General features: G+C 42.6%; 2 protein-coding genes across 3 annotated transcripts in view; one reads left to right on the top strand and one right to left on the bottom strand.

The window, feature by feature from the left end:
• Positions 1-15: 15 nt before the first annotated feature.
• Positions 16-9,840, top strand: snx11 (sorting nexin 11). Of its 2 annotated transcripts, XM_084567551.1 has the most exons (8): positions 16-179; positions 564-674; positions 3,310-3,344; positions 3,670-3,756; positions 5,084-5,184; positions 5,965-6,060; positions 6,157-6,381; positions 6,836-9,840. In XM_084567551.1, the coding sequence occupies exons 1-8, from the start codon at positions 98-100 to the stop codon at positions 8,055-8,057; spliced, it is 1,959 nt and encodes a 652-aa protein (XP_084423677.1). In that variant the 5' UTR covers positions 16-97; the 3' UTR covers positions 8,058-9,840. The 2 variants fall into 2 exon arrangements, with proteins under 2 accessions (XP_084423677.1, XP_084423678.1); XM_084567552.1 differs by lacking the exons at positions 16-179; positions 564-674 and adding an exon at positions 1,986-2,134 and having other exon boundaries at positions 3,305-3,344.
• Positions 9,841-10,310: 470 nt separating this feature from the next.
• The window catches only part of skap1 (src kinase associated phosphoprotein 1), a 28,591-nt gene continuing 20,847 nt past the window's right edge, over positions 10,311-18,054 (bottom strand). Inside the window, exons 12-13 of the mRNA XM_084567871.1 lie at positions 11,609-11,711; positions 10,311-11,279 (exon numbers count right to left, since the gene is read on the bottom strand). Of these exons, the coding sequence (XP_084423997.1) occupies positions 11,619-11,711 (93 nt within the window). The 3' untranslated portion in view covers positions 10,311-11,279; positions 11,609-11,618. The remainder of the gene's footprint in view (positions 11,280-11,608; positions 11,712-18,054) is intronic.

Consider the following 18,054-nt stretch of genomic DNA (forward strand, 5'->3'; position numbering starts at 1 on the left):
GGAGAAGAGAAGAAGAAGAAGAAAAAAAAACAGGAGCGCGCGGAGACGGCGCAGCCTCGCTGACCGAGAAGCGTCTGGATTTACTCATCACTGAGACATGGGTGCCTCAGACTGCGCCTGGATGATTTACAGATCTGTTGGCGCAGCTTTTGACAGCTTGAAGACTCCAAAAGCCTCAGGTTTACCAAATACATTTCTGTCATTTTATTAATCTAACTAAAGTTTTCACATAAAGGTGGAGTATTAATCTATTGTTTAATGTTTATTAAAGTATATTTACTCGATTTGTGCACAATTTGGAGAAACTTATGTATCTTTTATGCATATATTTTTGCATATAGAACATGTACTTACATATATTGCAGGTACATACACAACAAAATGTAGTTTGACATCATTCTTATCACACCGGCCACTTCATTAGGTATTCTAGTGAATGCAAATGCATTTATATACCGTATAACAGTCCTGCATTAAATCTCAGCTTCGTGAAGGTTATGATATTCATTCATTCATTCATTCATTCATTCATTCATCTTCTGTACCCGCTTATTCCTGTTAAGGGTCGCGGGGGTCTGCTGGAGTCTATCCCAGCTGTCATCGGGCCAGAGGCGGGGGGTACACCCTGGACAGGTCGCCAGTCCATCGCAGGGCCAACACAGAGAGACAGACAGGTTATGATATATATATTTTTTCTTAAATAATCTGGATAGCTTTCTATTTAACTGTGTTTTCATTTTGAAGGCTGCGGTTTGCATTACTATTAATTCAATGCTGTTCACACCTCAAACTACTATCCTCCACAAGGGTCATCCAGATGAAGAACCACCTTTCTGACACACACTGAACATTTTAACAGTAGTGAAGGAGGATTTAGTGCAGGGCTGGTATATTAGGACAGATCGCTTTCACTAGTGCACTTGATGTTCGATGGGCGCAGTCCAGTGCAGGTGGCAAATGAGCAAAGAAGACTGCACAGCGTTTGCTTTGTTTTCAGTCCCAATTTATGATTTTGGATCATGAGGAGGCAGGGGAGAGCTAAAGTATCTGCTCAACGCTATCAGCATAACTACAGTCTGTCACCTGACAAAATAACTAAAGCGTCTTCAGAACTTTAATCGACTCCATGACTATATTGGCACAATTAGATAATCACAGAGTTTGTATGAATGATGAGCCCTATGTGATAATCACACTTGCATTTCTCTTTTTACTCTATTTACTCTAAAAAATATCAATGTGCAAATGAGAGTGTAAACAATGAACTGAAATTTAAACAAAAGCTGAAAAAGCGGACAGTGCACTGTGTGACATGATTTTAGTCCATGATTGTAGACTCCTGTCAGCTTTTAAGGAGTCTGATGGCAGTGGGTAAAAACGACTTCTCCAGTCTTGAGGTCCTGCATTTCACACTCCTGTACTTCTGGCCTGAGGGTAGGAATGTGAACAGCCCGTGTTGGGGGTGGGTGGGGTCCTTGGTGATGGAGGCAGCTCTCCTGTGGACTCTGAGCTTGTATATGCTCTGCAGAGAGGGCAGTGGAGTCCTGGTTATCTTTTCAGCAGTCTTCACCACTCTCTGCAGGCGTTTGTGGTCCATGGACGTAGTGCTGCCCTGAACGATGCAGTTGTAGAAGTTGCTGAGGATCTTAAACTTCCTCGCCTTCCTGACCAGCTTTGTGGTGTTCAGTGTCCATTTGAGGTCTTCAGTGATGTGTACCGATAGGTACTTAGATTGGTATTTTTATTTTTATAAATTATTTTATCATATATGTATATATTATTTGTGTCTTTTGTCTTTCTTTTGCACGTGTGTATGAAAAATAACAAATAAACAACAATGAAAAAAAAAAAACGTGCATAGGTAACGTGAAACCCTTCCTACGCCCCACCCCCTTTTTACGTAAACCCCCCCCCCCCCCCCCGCGCATGCGCTCACTACGCAGTTACGTGACGATGTGACGTAGCGACGCTGGTGACTTGCGAAATGGAGAAAGGAGCTGTGCGTGAAAACAAGCCTCAGTGTTTGAGGAATTCGTGCTCAAATAAAACAGAAATATCCACCACGGGGAAGGGAACATCGACCGCCGCCGGCTTGGAACCACCACCACAGCAGCACAACACACACTCCATGAAAGTAAGCAGTAAGCAACGGTTAGGAGTTCAGCCGTTAACCGTTCTTTCTCGTGTAGCCAGCTTGTTGAAGAGCAAGACAACTTAGCAACGGTTAGAAAAAAGTCGTTAGACGTTAGTACGTTTTAAAATACTTATTTAATTTAGCTGTTAATGCTAATTTATTTCGCACTACTCTCGGTTCCTTGTTGTCATTAGCATATTCAATAACCACATTTGAGTGTCGTTGTTATTCAGTTGGTTCAAAACAAGTAGGGAAACACCCACCAGAGCTTCATTTTTTAAATTCTGGTTTGGTCTAGATTGTTAAAAGTAGGATGAAGTGATGAAAGTAGGTGCTAATTTCTCCATTTTGTAACATTTGAGTAATATTTTTTTAATTTGAATGGTCACTCACGCTTAAAAAAACATACTCCACATGTAATTTCAGTCGTTTATTTCCTTTTACCTGACATTAAGGTACCTGGCATGTCTATATCAAGGACTTATTAAGTGCTATCCAACTTATTTTTTAACCCCCCTTAATAAAAATTTATATTTAGCATCAGCCACAAGAACCACCCAGTAGTAGAGAAAGCAGGGCTTCTCGTGTGAAAGAAAGTAATGAAACTAATGAGTTAGTTTCATTATGTCAGACTTCTTCTTCTTCTTCTTTTTAAGCACGTGTGTTTTCACTGTCTTTATTTATTTCTGATTGTCATAAAACCCACAGCTGTTTGGGGAACTGTTTTGTAAAATTAAAGTGGAATACATTTGTTTCTGTTGCTCACACAAAAAAAAAATCTATTTGAAGACGGCCATTTTTATAAATAACTAACAAAAAGTGGTCAGTAATATTTATTTCAATGTACTATTTGTATCTGTATGTGTTCAGACTGACATTAGTTTTTTTAAGGCAATCTGGATCGACCAGCTACATGCTGCGTGTATCTGAATAAACATTTGAAAATGGAGAAGTTTCCACCAGCAGTTCTTTAAAAAAAAAAAAATAGTGTGAATGTTAAAGAGAAACCCCCACCGGACTGACTCATTCACATTTGGGCTTACCGGATTCTCTTTTAGATGATTCATCCACGCATGACAACACGAAAGAAGAAGAAACACTTAAAGTGAGATTTTGATCCACGTTATTTATTGAGCTCACCCCATTATTGATCTCTCTTCTCTTTTGCAGTGCAGCGCTCGATAGGATGATTAAGAATCAAGAAGAAGATGTGAGTAATTTCCCGCTCTCTCTCTCTCTCTTTTTTTAATTCACAATATCCATCTTGTGACGTGACTTCTGCTTCTTTTGGTGAAAGCTAAAAAATAATTTCCACGGTAATTCACCACCGCCACCACCCTTTTTTATAAGTAAATTTCCAATTATGTGCCAAAAGAACAATACCCTCTCCACTGACGTGTTGAAACCGTTTGGGGAACCTTATGATTTTGCAGAAGAGGTGTCGTGCCTGCACAGGTTAAGGACATGATGCAGCAAAACACAGACACGCAAACATCTTGTGAAACGTTTTTTTTTGTCTCTCTCTTTTTTTGTAGGAGTTTGTTGCAGTGCGGGTCCAAGATCCCCGCATTCAGAACGAAGGCTCTTGGAATTCATTTGTGGATTATAAAATATTTCTACATGTGAGTATTAACACACGCATATATATTGACAGCAAGTTTTATTATTTGAAAGCTTGGATGACATGTCTTCGCCTTTGTTTTAGCTTTGTTTTTTGGACGCACCATGACCTGAATGACTTTTAAGATGCTCTGAAAGGGTTTCTTTCATGACAGGCATTCCCAGGCAGTTTTATATCCGTGCAGTAATTTAATTTTTCACACACTAATCTACAAACTATAGCTCCAGCTTCAGCTTACTTTTCTAGCACAGAACACGTAGGTTTCTTACATTTTGTTGGGGCAAAAAGTTGATGTTGTTGTCGTGGCAGCAGCAGCGGCCCGTGCTGAGGAATGCTGCGTCAACAGTATTGCTGCATGCCTGGACGGGATGTGTGGTACGAGTGTTGACTCATGGAAGATCATGTGACTCCACATGGCCTTACGTTTGCTTGTTTGCTGTGGATATCTCACTGCTTTAGTGCTATTTTTACAGAAATATAAAGGGCTGCATGTGCACATCATGGTTTGTTTAGTCAACTTAAAATATGTTCTTTACTGTCAGTCACACTCACTTGCCATTTCATTAAGTACACTAGTGAAAACAAATGCAATTTCTAATATAACAATAGTTTGTTTTAAATTCTGTTGTATTGACACCTGTTCCTATTATTTTGACATTTTAGTCAGAGGCTAAATAACAGAAAAACTTTTAATTCAATCCAGTTTAACATCACCACAAACTGCATCCACCCAAATGATCATATAGTTGAATTACTGCCGTTCTGATGCAGCAATAACTGAACGCTAGAACAGTAGAGAAGGAGGATTTAGAGCAGAACCGTTCTAGAGAGTGTACCTAATGAATTGTCCAGTATTGCGCCTCTCTAAATGTGTTTCATTAAAAGAAGGCAGTAAAAAAAGTAAAGAAATTATGTGACTTTCACGATTCATTCTGCACTAATTGATTATGTCCCGTCAGACGTTTGCCTGTCACGCAAAGTCACCAGACTGTGTCACACATCGCTGGAACAAATCTAACATGTGATAATGCTTCGGTGCTGCCATGAGCTCAGCAACAGCTGGAACATGAGTCATTGCTAGTAACAGCATCTGTCTCGAAATAAACAGTGTCAGTCCATTCTAGTGAATGTCAAAGAGTGACCCTTCAAAAAACACTTGGTTATATTATTTTTCTATAGTATCCAGACACATTAGATAGGGACTATATTATGCAGCGGATTAATTTATATTTGGTGTATTCTCTTGGTTTGATATTGTCCCTTTGATTAAACTGCTAATTTATTACCCGTGATCAAATATTTTAATCTGCTTTTCCTTTTATTCTCAGACCAACAGTAAAGCCTTCACTGCCAAGACGTCGTGTGTGCGGCGGCGCTACAGTGAGTTTGTCTGGCTCAGGAAGAAGCTGCAGAAGAACACAGGCTTGGTGTAAGTCAGTCAGTCCTGTTCTGGCGTTTGATTCTTTAAGAAATGATGAAATTTAAAAAAAAATCCTGCTGCTTTAACGCAACACATATACACTACCTGGCCAAAATAAAAAAAGTCGGTACGAGCCCCCTATTGTATAATTACTGCATGGGCGATTATCTTTCAGCTGGCAACAAGTTATTTAACACCAACTGATGCAATTAGTAGCTTCTCATTTTTTAAACAACCATGTTGAAAGACACATCCCGTGTTCGTGGTAAAGATGCCAACTTTGCTGATATAGCACCGGCTGCACAAAACATAACAAACACGTATGCTTTAATAATCACAGAGAAAAGAAATCGCAGTAATGCGTTTAGATAGAAGAGGAGGAGATCAATAACGAAACTTGAACTAAAAAGACAAGATCAGTAGATAAATACATGAAAGTGGGTTTTTAAGAGAGATTAAAGATTGTGAATCTGTAAGCCTCACATCCTGAGCTCAGAGTGGTAGATAAAGACCTGCCAGACGATCAGATGTTCAGATCTTTTAGTTATACAACCTACAGCTTTAACACTTTAATCACTCTGATTTCAAATATTAAACTGTACAGTAATTGCTCAGCACACAGGTACAGTTAGTAATATGTTGATTAATTAGCGATCTCAGTGATGTGTTAACAACCGGGGGAAAAAATATCTTTTAATTTGTGTAATTGTAAGTGATTGCATCTTATATTTAACCCAATATTCTCTTGGAGAATGAAGCCTTTCCTTTTGCTCCTTGTCATCCTTCCAGACCAGTCCCAGACCTTCCAGGAAAATCCCTTTTCTCCTTCAGTAATGAGGACTTCCTGGAGAAGAGAAGGAAAGGACTTCAGGCCTTTTTGGACAAGTCAGTTCTTGTTAAAGTATTGCATCGGCGCCTAAGCTACAACTTTGTGATCCAGCACATCAAATAAGTTGTTCTCTGTACCTTTTTTTGCGGCAGAGTGGTGCACATGACGGTGTGTCTGTCAGACAGCCAGCTCCACCTCTTCCTGCAGACCCAGCTCCCGGTTGGACACATCCAGGACTGCGTTCAGGGCCACACTCCCTACTCTGTGACGGACGCCATCCTCACGTACGCGTCGTCCAATCGGGGACTGGCTCAGGCTCAGGAGGACGACTTCATCAAGGAGCCAAGCCTGACCATTTCTTATGAGTCCACGGAAAGGTATGAGGGAGTGATTTATACTACTGACATACAGCTAATGACGGCAAAATAAGCCTTTACCTCTGCACCGCCACCTGCTGTGTTTAACTTGATGAGAAAATGTATACCTAATATGAAGCTACACCTGGTTAGCTTAGCTTAGCATAAAGGCTGGAAACGACTGGCTTGGTCTACGGCCTCGGACAAGAAAACAGACGATATAAAACCTTAAAGTTACAGCTTGTCATTTTTATTTTTCCATCTTTGAAGAGATTCAATCAAACAAGATATAACATGTAAATTATTGAGCATGAGAGATGTAAACAGCTGGGCTTTGTTGATAGTCTTTGAGCTAAGCTAATCATGTCCATCTTCTAATCTAACTCACAGCAATAAAATCAATCAGCCCTACTTGTTTCCTCTCGCTCTCTCAGGTTTAACTTTAAAATCATGTTTACTCTCATCCACTCCACAGCCCAGCTACTCATCAACCCTACCTACAAACTAATGACACCTTCAGCCCTGAGCTCTTGCCATGCAGCGACTCTGACCCTCTGGATGATTTACTGGACTTATGTGATAAGGGCTCGTATGAAATACCGCACAAGGAACGCTCCTCAGTAAGGATCTCTGAGACGAACAACCATCTAGAAGCTGTAGTTGAGGACTTTGGCCCGACAGAGGCGACGTTTTATCTGGGAGAGAGCCCTGAAGAGACCGAGCAAAAGAACGGCCAGATACAGACGCCGGTGGAGGTGCACTCGCCCATGGGAACCGGCTTTGAGGTAAGCTGTGGGGTAACTGGTGAGGAGGAGGAGGAAAGTGTTCTAACTATTGATGCAGAAGAAAGGACTGTTATTCATCCTGAGACTCGAGAAGAGGTTGATCACCGGGACGATTCTGAGGAAGCCAATGGAGAAAACACTGAACCTGAAAAATGTTTGAATCCTGTAGTGCTTTTAGATTTTAAGGACTCTGAAGAACAGATTACGGAAAACAATGCTAGACGTCAAGAGGAGGACGTCTTAGAAGACGTCTGCTCTGACACGCAGGCTTTGGAAAATCATATCATCAGTGAAGTTTGTGACGTTGGTGCAGATAGCAACAAAGAAAGTGAAGAATCAGGAAACAAAGAGGAGCTTCCCCTTCAGACAGAAATCTGTGAGACTCACGAGGTGAACGGTGTACCAGAGGTGAATAATGGAGGCTGTGTCACATTCCCAGAAATGCACCAAAAGGAAGTTAAACAGGAATCAGCTAGCGAGGACGAGGACACCCACTCACTGCCGTCCTCCAACGAGAGCATCGTCAAGGTCAGCGATGAGGAAAGCGCCTGTGAGGAGGCGGAGGACTGCAATGGCTACATGAAGACGTCTCCTGAGGACGACACTCGCTGGTCGGAAGTGGAGAACGGGGACATTTTGGACCTGCAGCTCAACGGGTGCGCAACGGAGAAAGAGGACATTTCTCTTCGGGAGGACGGGGACTTGACGTTCATAACCAACATCAGCGGCCTGTCTGCAGACCTTAGCTCGACTCTAGCCGACGGAGAGAACAGTGACTTCAGCGTCCTAGAGACCAGCTGTGCGCCTGGAGTAGTGGAGAGTAAATGCTCGGAGCACGAAGACCCGTCCTCGCCGCCTTTGGACGCCTCGGAGGAAACTCTGGAGGTGGAGGTGGAGGTGGAGGTGTGCTAGTTAAACATCTGCACCCTCGTCAAACCTGAACAATAAATCATGAAAGTAGCCAAAGACACATTCACAAGGTATATATACTGTTGCAGTGACCTATATAGTCATGTGGATGATCCGGTTTGTTAGTGTCAGTTACGGACATGGGACGCTCTATACTCACATTTACACCTTACACTGTCAGTCATGTTGTTTTTTTGTTTTTTTTAAAGTAGCTTAAATCTAATTTTAAAAGTCATATTTTGATTTAAACTCAGGAACATTAAATATCACCACTGTTTTCAATGCGATTGGCTTCTTTGGAACAGCAGAGGGTGCTCAAGTTCACAGAGAGACTGATTCTAGTTGATAATAATACGATAATTGGAACATTTTATGGAGGAATTAGGGCCCTCGAATTAAAGAATAGCTTCATGTTTTCTTTCTAGTTGCAAGACTTCACATCCAAAAAAATGCTTTCGGAAGTTAAGCTCAAGTAAATACGTCGCTGGACAAGTAAAGTGCATATTTCCAAATTTACCATCTGTTACCAACAGCTTCCCCGCCGAGCTGCAGAGGAGGGACAGAAAGATTAAAAAAAAAAAGGGCATTCAGCACCAACACGACTATAACTTTAGAAGATCTCCACTTACTATGTCTAGTCCAGATTGTCAAACGCTCTCTCTCACCTTGGGAGAAAAAAAAAAGTGAGCCCACGTTTAAAGTCACTGGAGAACGGCGATCACTGTATTATGTTAGTCAACGACTGTCTGAGGAATAACCTGGAGAAGTAGCTGGTCTAGACCTGCTGTAACGACACGACCGGGATTGTACCACGTGGTAAATGTTTGGATATGAAGGTACGCAGACGTTTAAACCACCTGCCTGTTATTAAACCGGACGATTAATGTCGTGGCTTTGAACGCGCAGGACGGTGGAAGCAACATTCAGTGTGTGTTTACATGGAGACTAATCATTTACTGCATCGAGTATGACAATATGTCAACGTTTATATTTAAATTAAGTGGCATTTTCCAGTTAAGACATGTGGGATAAGCCAACAGTTTTCAGGATGAGGTAGAGGTTCCCAAAAGGAAAGCCCACGTTTCTTATTAGGAGGAGGAACACAAATGTTTTAACATTATGAAGGACTTTGATATCCACAGGATTTTATATTTGCACAAATAATGAAACACAGACCTATTGAAGGAGTGAAAGAAGGAGGCCGTGTTTGGATGATTGAACAAGTCTGACACCGGCAGAAAACCCTGCTGCCCAATATTCTCTTTCTTTTTGGAATAAGGGACAAAGCCCATGTGTGACCTGTTCATTTTTTTTGTTTTAAGGATTTGTTTTGATTCATCAAAACTCCTGAAAGAGGACAAAGATAGTTAATACCTTTAAGGTGAAACCACAGTTGGTTATTTTATTGCCGTCTCTTTATTATCCAAGTTAACTGAGGTGAGAATTTATTTTAAATAAAAGACAGCACTGTTTCCAAACACTACTGCTGCTTCTAATTAATTTTAAGAAGGGACCCAGAGTTTATTGAGCTGTTATTTCATCTTGAATTTATTTGTTTGTTCGTTTTTTTTTTGTGGCAAAGCTGTGATTATTGTTGTATCAGGAGGATTGCATTGTACTGACTACTAACTGCTAAACAGTGTCAAAAAAAGAAAGAAAAGAAAAGCAAAGCCTCCCTTAAAATAACACCTCGGATCCACAAGGGTAATGTTGACATCCTGAGCAATGGTGTCCATGTACATATGCAAATTATTTTATTTCAATTAAATAATGTTTTTTCCCTTTACTTGTGTCGTGTCACTTTTTTTTGTTGTACACACACACACACACAACTGTCACCGAGTACTCTAGTGAAAATAAAGCATTCTAATATAAACAGCTCTGCAGTAAATCTTGGCTTCATGAAGGTTACGGTATTCAGCATTTGTTGAAAAATAATTGAGACCTCTGTCGCTCAGACACGAGTTATATCTGTGCCAAAATCTGACAAACACAAGAACAGTTTGTTCCCATCGGTACAGTTCCTTTTTCATTCATTCATTCATTCATCTTCTGTAACCGCTTGTCCCGTGAAGGGTCACGGGGGGGGGGGGGGGGGTCTGCTGGAGCCTATCCCAGCTGTCATCGGGCGAGAGGCGGGGGTCCACCCTGGACAGGTCTCCAGTTTATCGCAGGGCTAACACACACAGAGACAGACAACCATTCACACTCCCATGAACAGCTACGGCTAATTTAGAATCAGTTCCTTTTTCTATATTTAAGATAGTTCCTTCTTTAATTAAATACAGAATACATCTTATAATATTGTTCTTTTGTTGACTCAGGTTTATTTTTATTGCACCAAAGACCCAAGACAATAAATCTTCTTATTCTGAGAGAGCTGTCGATTCAACTGTTTTCATTTTGGAGGCTGTGGTTTGTTGTACTATCCAACAGTGTCGTGTTGGACCGAGACATGTTTCTATTATTTTTGACGATCCCATTTTAGTCAGTGGCTAAATAACAGAAACACTTTTGTATTTAATTCAGTCCAGTTCAACAGCACCACAAACTACATCCTTCAAAATGATCACACAGTTGAATTACCACCTTTCTGACGCTGCAACATAAACTGAACATTGTAACAGTCATGAAGCCGGGGAGTCAGTGCAGGATATTAAAACTGGGAGAAAGGCTGCCTTTGGTTTTAAGATACTGGAGCAATCCTGCCACCTAGTGACGGAAAATGAACAATGACACAATTGTAACCGAAAACACAACTATAAAATGTTTTTAACTAAAATGTACATAACATGATTTAAACGTCAGTGAACAAATGATTATTTTAATTCCTGATGCAACTGAATTATTTTTATTGAACTGTTTAATCTCTGTAACAAAATAGAAAAATGCTCAATACAAGTTCAAAAACATTAAAATAAAGATCAAGTTGCAAAAAAAATTAAATTTAAAAACAAGACAAATCTCACATTTAAGAAGCTTTAAAGGGAAAATATTTATCTAAAATTATCAAAACAGTTTTCTGTCAATTGATTAACTGAATAATCTCAGCACTAGTTTGCACATCAATATAACATACCTTTAAAAAAAATGGTTTATAGTGTAAATATGTACTACTGCAGCAGATTTAAAATAACTGACTTATAAAAGAGAATTATTTTCAAATTACAGTTTATTATCTGACAGATCTGTGTATGAAATTCAAGGCTGGACGTGTCAGCAGCTCTAGAAGAAAGAAAAAAAAGAGAAAGCCTGTCAGGGAAACATTAATAATTCAGTGTTCATTTTAGACTCTAACAGTATTATGGAATCATTTTCCTAAATAGGACAACTGCTGCTGTAATCATGTGTTTGTTGCATATATTTATTCTCTCCCATCGCCCCGCTCAGATGGCTCTACGCAGTACTTCTTCCAGCCAGCAGATGCCATAAATGGCAGGTCAACGACTGAGCGTACCTCAGTGGCAATCTAGAAGAGTACCAGGGGAACCGTTTCTGTGTATTAGGCCACAGTAATGGTCCATAATGGTGATGATAAGAGAGTGCCTCGGTACCTGTAGGAGCTCAGAGGATGTAGGCAGGGTGCAGGAAGTCCTTGGGGACGATGCCCACGGAGCCGTTCAGCTTGCCGACCCACCAGCCGTGAATGTTGTACTCCTGCATCCGAAATGAACAAATAAAGAACGGTAAGTCTCTGAGGAGTCTGGGAAGTAAAGTAAACAATCTCACATTTTTATTAGATTTTTATCCTGTATTATTAACACAAGAGCAACCATTCAAATGATTTGAGCTGCTATTCCACGTGGCCCCCAGTCCTTTCCAGTGGACACTAAAATACCAAAACTATCAGGTTAAAACTTTAGCAAAAGGAAATCCAAGGAATCCTCAACCCTGTCCACGAAAACAGCAACGTACAATATTCTTATAGACATTTTTCGGTGCGTGGAGCCTGGAGGGTTTTCATTCAAAAATGGGGGAAAACGATAAACAAGGCCATCAAGACGGCGAGTGTCTAAAATAAAACAGCTTTTGTCGACTGCTCTGAAAGCCATAACCACAGCTGGTGTGTTTCCACAGACTAATTATAACGAGGCTTCGTTTCTATTCTGTGATTAAAAAGACAGAAAAACAGGATCAGATTTTGTTTCTGTATAAAAATGAAGCGGGGGCGACAGATTAAAAGTATTTTCTCCATAAAGTGAATACCTTTGTTTTTTTTTTTGACATGTGCTCAAACTAATTGTTTTAAATCTTTAAATGAAGCAATTATTTTTATATTTTTAATAGAGGAGTCGAGCAGAAAACAAAAACCGACCACACATCAAGTTCCAAAAGAGTTTGGGTAATAAAAATTAAATTATGGGGTTTATTGTCTGACTTTACACAGTTAAGAAAAAAATATTTTCTCATAGCAGAAGATGTGTAAATGTAAATATAATTTAGGCACATTGCTATTTTATGAAGCAAAATTCCTGCCTTTAAAATAAATACTACTCATTTAAATATAGAAACATTTCTAATTTATATATCTGTTATACTTTTGCGAGCAACACAGTTACCTAAAGTGATTTATTTTTACACTATTAATATACAATACGGTGAACTGAAGTCAGAATATTCTACAGTCGGCTTTTCCGCGTCTAAAAACCAGGCTCAAATTATAAAACCTTTCCTTCGCTTGCTCGCGTTGAGTCGCATCAAGCACCTCATGATCATCTGATCACAGCAGCTGGGCTCTAACTAGATCTGTACTGGATCAATATTTGGCCAAAGACCAGAGGGAGGTTAGAGCCCGGCAGAGGAGGCACCAGCCGGCCGTCATTTTCCCCCATCCTGATGGAGCGGGGCGCCTGGCCGCTCATCCCTCCAGCAGACTGTGAACTGTTTGTCTCGGCAGCAGCGAGAAGATGAAACGCTCAACTGCACATGAGAAAATATTACATACGTGTGAGAGGAATTCGTGCTCCACATGCTGTGACACAGTGAGATGCATTATGTCAAAGGTTTAGCCAATCATCCAGACCTGACACCTCTCTCCAGCCAGAGGAATGAGGCCTGCGGCTAATGAGCAGTGTTTGGACAGCGAGGATGAATAAATCGCCGGGCCGGTGATAAAGCGCCAGACTCGAGTGTTCTTACAGCACAAACAGGTACCCACAATAAGCAGATTGTCCACCCAGGCCTCATCGTTTTCCCCTACGAACCTCACTGACAGCTCTTACTGGGATGTTTCAGTATGCTTGGCTCTCTGACAAACTGACAATTCGCTGTGTGAGAGCTCGTAACGAAGGGGAAACTTAAGTCTGAAATGGTCTTTTTATGCTCCCCATAAGACTGTAGAGGGGAAAAGCCTGGTAACGAAAAGCTGGCTCAGGTTCCCATTCCGGAGAACGTGAACAGAGGAGGAGGAGGAGAGGGGAGGACAGACGGACGGGGTGTGGGGGGGCATCGGAGAGAGGGAGCGAAACTGTTTTTCTCTCCCTTGGGGGCGTCGCAGCACTATTCCACCAACCGTAGTGACAGAGAGTTTTATTTATCTCCGCGGCCCATCTGTGCAGTCGGTCTCAAATTCTCCCCGAGAAAGGTCTTTTGGATTATCAGCGCCGCCATTTTAATACAACTGCTACATCACAAGAGTGGGTGCCAATGGCGGTGGAAGTCTGTCAGGCGTGCCGAGTCCATCTTCCTCATACTTGAAATGGGTTCATCCAGAGTACACCTGCTCTAATAGGGACATTCCAAAAGGCGTGGAGAGTAAATTATCCAAATGGCAAAAACTATGCTAACTCCTCAACGCCCTCTTCCTTCTGTTTGTTTTTCTTCTTTTTGTCTTTTAGCGTGATTTCTTTTATTATTATTTTTATTTTTATTTTTTTCTGAGGCTCATTGCAGCCGTGTGAGTGATTGTGTGAGTTGTTAAACATTCATCTAAAATGGAAGATGCTCTGGGGTGAGAAAAATCAAGTGTGTCCCCTGGCTTTCTCTCATTAACAAGATGTACCAGAATGCACCGTGAACAGCGCGAGAGGTGACACATATCACAGCTGGTGTTTGCTGCAACCTGGCTGCAGATAAAATCAACTCCGTGAGGGAGCCGAGGGAGGGAGGGAGGGAGGGAGGTGAAGGGGGTGTAGGGGCAGGGGTGGGGGCTGAACAGCGCCGTGTCGTGGCGGCCGCGGCGCGCTGACTCGTTGACCTCCCGGTGACTCCTCCGCCGAAGCGGTGGGGAATGGGCGTGGGGCGGGGCTGGCGCTGAGAGCGGGTTGCCATGACAACACCTGCAGTGTACCGGCGCGATCGTTTATTTACCACTCAGGGGGCTGGCTAATGGTGGCATTCTGATGGGCCCATCGCTCACGTTCCCGACCGGAGGACAGATTGACAGCTACACGAAGCCCGAAGCGGGGAGAAGGTGAGTCGAGGTTGGCTGGATGCGGTGAAAGACGGCGGTGGGCGAGGCAGGTGTCGCGTCACGCCGCCATCACGAACCCAAATATAATCTTTAATGTGAGCGTCTCAGAAGCCCCTTTTTTTTTTGGGGTGAAATTCTGTGCAAGATCCAGATCGCATGTCCTCGTCCTTTTCCATTTTCTCATCTCGTTCTCCCAGATGAAGCACACACACCCTCACACAATCCCAAATGCATACAAACTAGGGGGAGTGCTAATAAGCCTGACACATGAGGCATCTTTCCTCGGCCACCAGCTGACTGAGGCAGGCCTTGGGCGTGATGGAGCGCAGGAAGTCTCTCATTGCCCTGCCGCTGAACCCGCCGCCTGGGTGTTACAATCTCTCCCTCCCTCGCTCCCTCCCTCCCTCCCTCTCCTTCCTTCCCCATTTCCAACCCCCTCCCTCTTTAGCTCTCATTCCTCTCTTCCCATCTTTTCCTCTTGCCGCCTTTCAGCTCGCATCCTCTGTTTCTATCCCTTTCCCTCTCTCTCTCCACGCGGACTCGTCACATGCACTGCAGCTCCGCACAGTTCTTCCATCACCGGTCACCTTAATAAAGAAACATGGACACCTCTACCAGACACAGGCCCATAATCTGTAACCCACAATCAGGTTAGCTGGCCCTCCACACTGCTCTCACAGGTACACTTTGCTAGTAATCCCTGAAAGTGTCGGGTGATTTTGTGCCAAAACGATCCCGTCGAAATCCATGTAGAAATACGGATGATAACTCTGCATAACCAGAGATTGAAATGGCTACTCAGTGTCCATTTTTTCCAAGTGGGCTTTTAATTAAATCACAGAATTGGCTTCAAATTGAAAACATGACAGAGCATGAGAACGTTTGAAAATATCTCAGGGACGATGAGATTTAATAAAAAGAAAAACCTATTCGCTCCTTTCTAATGCACGCCTGGGATTACGGATAGCTCCTTAACTTAATAGCAATTTAAAGTGGATTTGTGTATGCCACTGAGTGTCTGTAATGATGGCTGTTTACGCCGCCCCTCATTTATAATAATTAAGCAGAATGGATTGGGGGGTGGGTTGCTCGGACGCGGTTCTGGGCTATTGGCTTGGGCTGAATAATGACCTACTGTAGTTGACCGGGGGATGACCGCTGCCTCCTGCATGACCCCAAACCCCAGACTCACCCCCTGCTACTATGGGTGGTAAATAGGATGTCTATAGCGTCTTGGTGTCTATGGCCACAATAGCAGCCAGGGGTCTTTAAATGGGTGTGTGACAGAGAAAAGGAGAAAGAGAGGGGGACAGGGTTCACACAAAAGAATAAAGGGATCCCCCTCTCTTTGTCTCTCTTGCTTGACTTTTCCCATCTGATTGTTTGACCACTTTTCCTTTTCTTCAGCCGTATTCAGTCGGTGTGACCTGCGGGCAGCGGGCCAAACCAACTAGAGAAACAGAAGAAGCCCTCAGGTAGCACCGAAAGAATATGAGAAGCATTTTAAATATGTTAATTTTTAATTTTGGAGTATTGGGGGAGTATATATCCCAAAGCGTTAATCTGTATGGGTTTAAAATCAACTTTCGATGTTTGTAGAAGTCGCAGTTACACGGCTAAAAACCACCACAAGGTGTCAGTGGTGTCCATGTTCTCATTGTCTCTAACAAGCAGCTGCAGATGAACACTTTGGTCAAATGCTAGGTGACGCTCGGCTACGGCAGCCGCACCGGATTGGCTGCCCCGTCTCCCTCTCTTCGGGTTTTGGTTGGACGGAGAACAAGGATGAGCAGGGAGACGGAGGGAAAGAGGGAGAAGTGGCAGCGGCGCTTGCCAGAGTTTTAAGGACCCTGGACGGGTTTGTGTCATAAATCTCTTCCCACTCCATCCCGCCGTTCTCCATGAGTGCCTGTGGGAATACAGGAATGTGACAGCTGACCTGTAGAGCCCATGTCTTTTGATTCTGGGGACATAAATTAGAGGGCAAGAATGCGGGAGAACCTTATGGTTTGGTGTGGCCGACAAAGTACACAAGTGTTGCACGCGTCAGAGGGAAGTGTAGCGATGAACAAATGAGATCCAGCGTTACGCATCGTCTTACAAATATTCCTTACGTGTGAGGAAACGTATATGAAACATCACCGCCATTTAAAACAAAATCTCAGAGTGTGATACTGCAAAAATCTGTGATCACCGGTATTTGTCATCGCACACTTAAATGTCAGCGTAAGCCATAATGTGCATTAGAAAAATGCAAGCTTTCAGAAATGAAATGCCGGCGCAAAAATCACAAGACGGATTTCACGGTGTGTTTCTTTCTCATGTATCAGTGGGCTGAGCATCGCCACGGAGCTCTGCAGAAGGCGAGTTAGGCATCACTGAAACCGGCAGCAGAGGCAACGCTGCAAGATTGATTCCCCCCAAGTAATGGGATTCATATGAGTTGTGAGGTTCCTAATTTATTTACTTTGCCGTTGATAGACAAATATGCACACGCACACAGACAGCAACGCAAGGGGGGGAAAAAAAATAACACAAATACAGTAAAAATGCCCCCACTTTACAGTAAGTGAGAGATCAATAATGATGGATGAGGGCCTTTTATACAATCGGCATGTTCTCCTCAGTTCACAGCCATATGACACCACGCCTGTGGCTATCCCATTCTGCACTTCAGCAGTCAATCACATCCTTGCTTTAAAAATAACAGTTTGTTAGCACCATTGATTTAGCACTTAGAGCGTGTCCTTATTACCTTGTAATTATGGTCAGTGTTGACATAACAGCACACACAACCAGGCCTCCCACCCTCTAAGAGAATTTATGGGCCTTGGTTTTATTACGGTCATTTCACGTGTCTGGGTCCCCAGTTAAGCGACAGACTTGAGTTCTAGCCAAGGGCCCGTATTTCACTCATCGAGGTCAGGGTTCTCAGGAATCCCCCCGTAAAACTCAACAACGCCTCGGCCTGCGCGTACGTACGGAAGACACAGGGAAGCCCTCCCCAAGGGCTCGTTAAAATAAATAGCCGATTACAGGCTATAATCCAAATAATGCTATTCATGGGGGGGAAACGCGACGCTATTAGGACGCAAAATAGGACACGGGTGGAGTCGTGTCGTCACAGAAAACCAAACGTTCGAAAGCCGTCCGGAGATTACCTCTAAATAATTTACAACCCTCGCTCTAAGTCCATTACGGGATACTTAGAATACTCTCATGTGGTCTGTCACTGTGTTATGACTTTAGCACAGAGCTTGACAAAACAAGAGTAATCTGTGTCATGGAGATTAGGAGATACAACAACCAACTTCCAACCTGGATTTAGTTCTCTTTTAAGCTCCCTCAGTGAAGCAGTAATCTGATCTATACAGTGAAAAGTAACACGGCACGCAGGGCTGAGGCAGTTTGAAGCAGATCCACAGCAGAGCCAGAGTCCCCTTTGTTTTTCAAAGTACTGTGCCTTTGTCATCATTATGTGAAAAATGGACGGGGCTGTTTTGACATTTTCCCCTATCAACCAGCACACACAGACAAAGACGGCTGGCATCGTATTAATCTGGCACTGCCAAGACATCCTCAATTAAA

Source organism: Chelon labrosus (genome assembly GCF_963514085.1).
Source record: "Chelon labrosus genome assembly, chromosome: 19".
Lineage (NCBI taxonomy): Eukaryota > Metazoa > Chordata > Actinopteri > Mugiliformes > Mugilidae > Chelon > Chelon labrosus.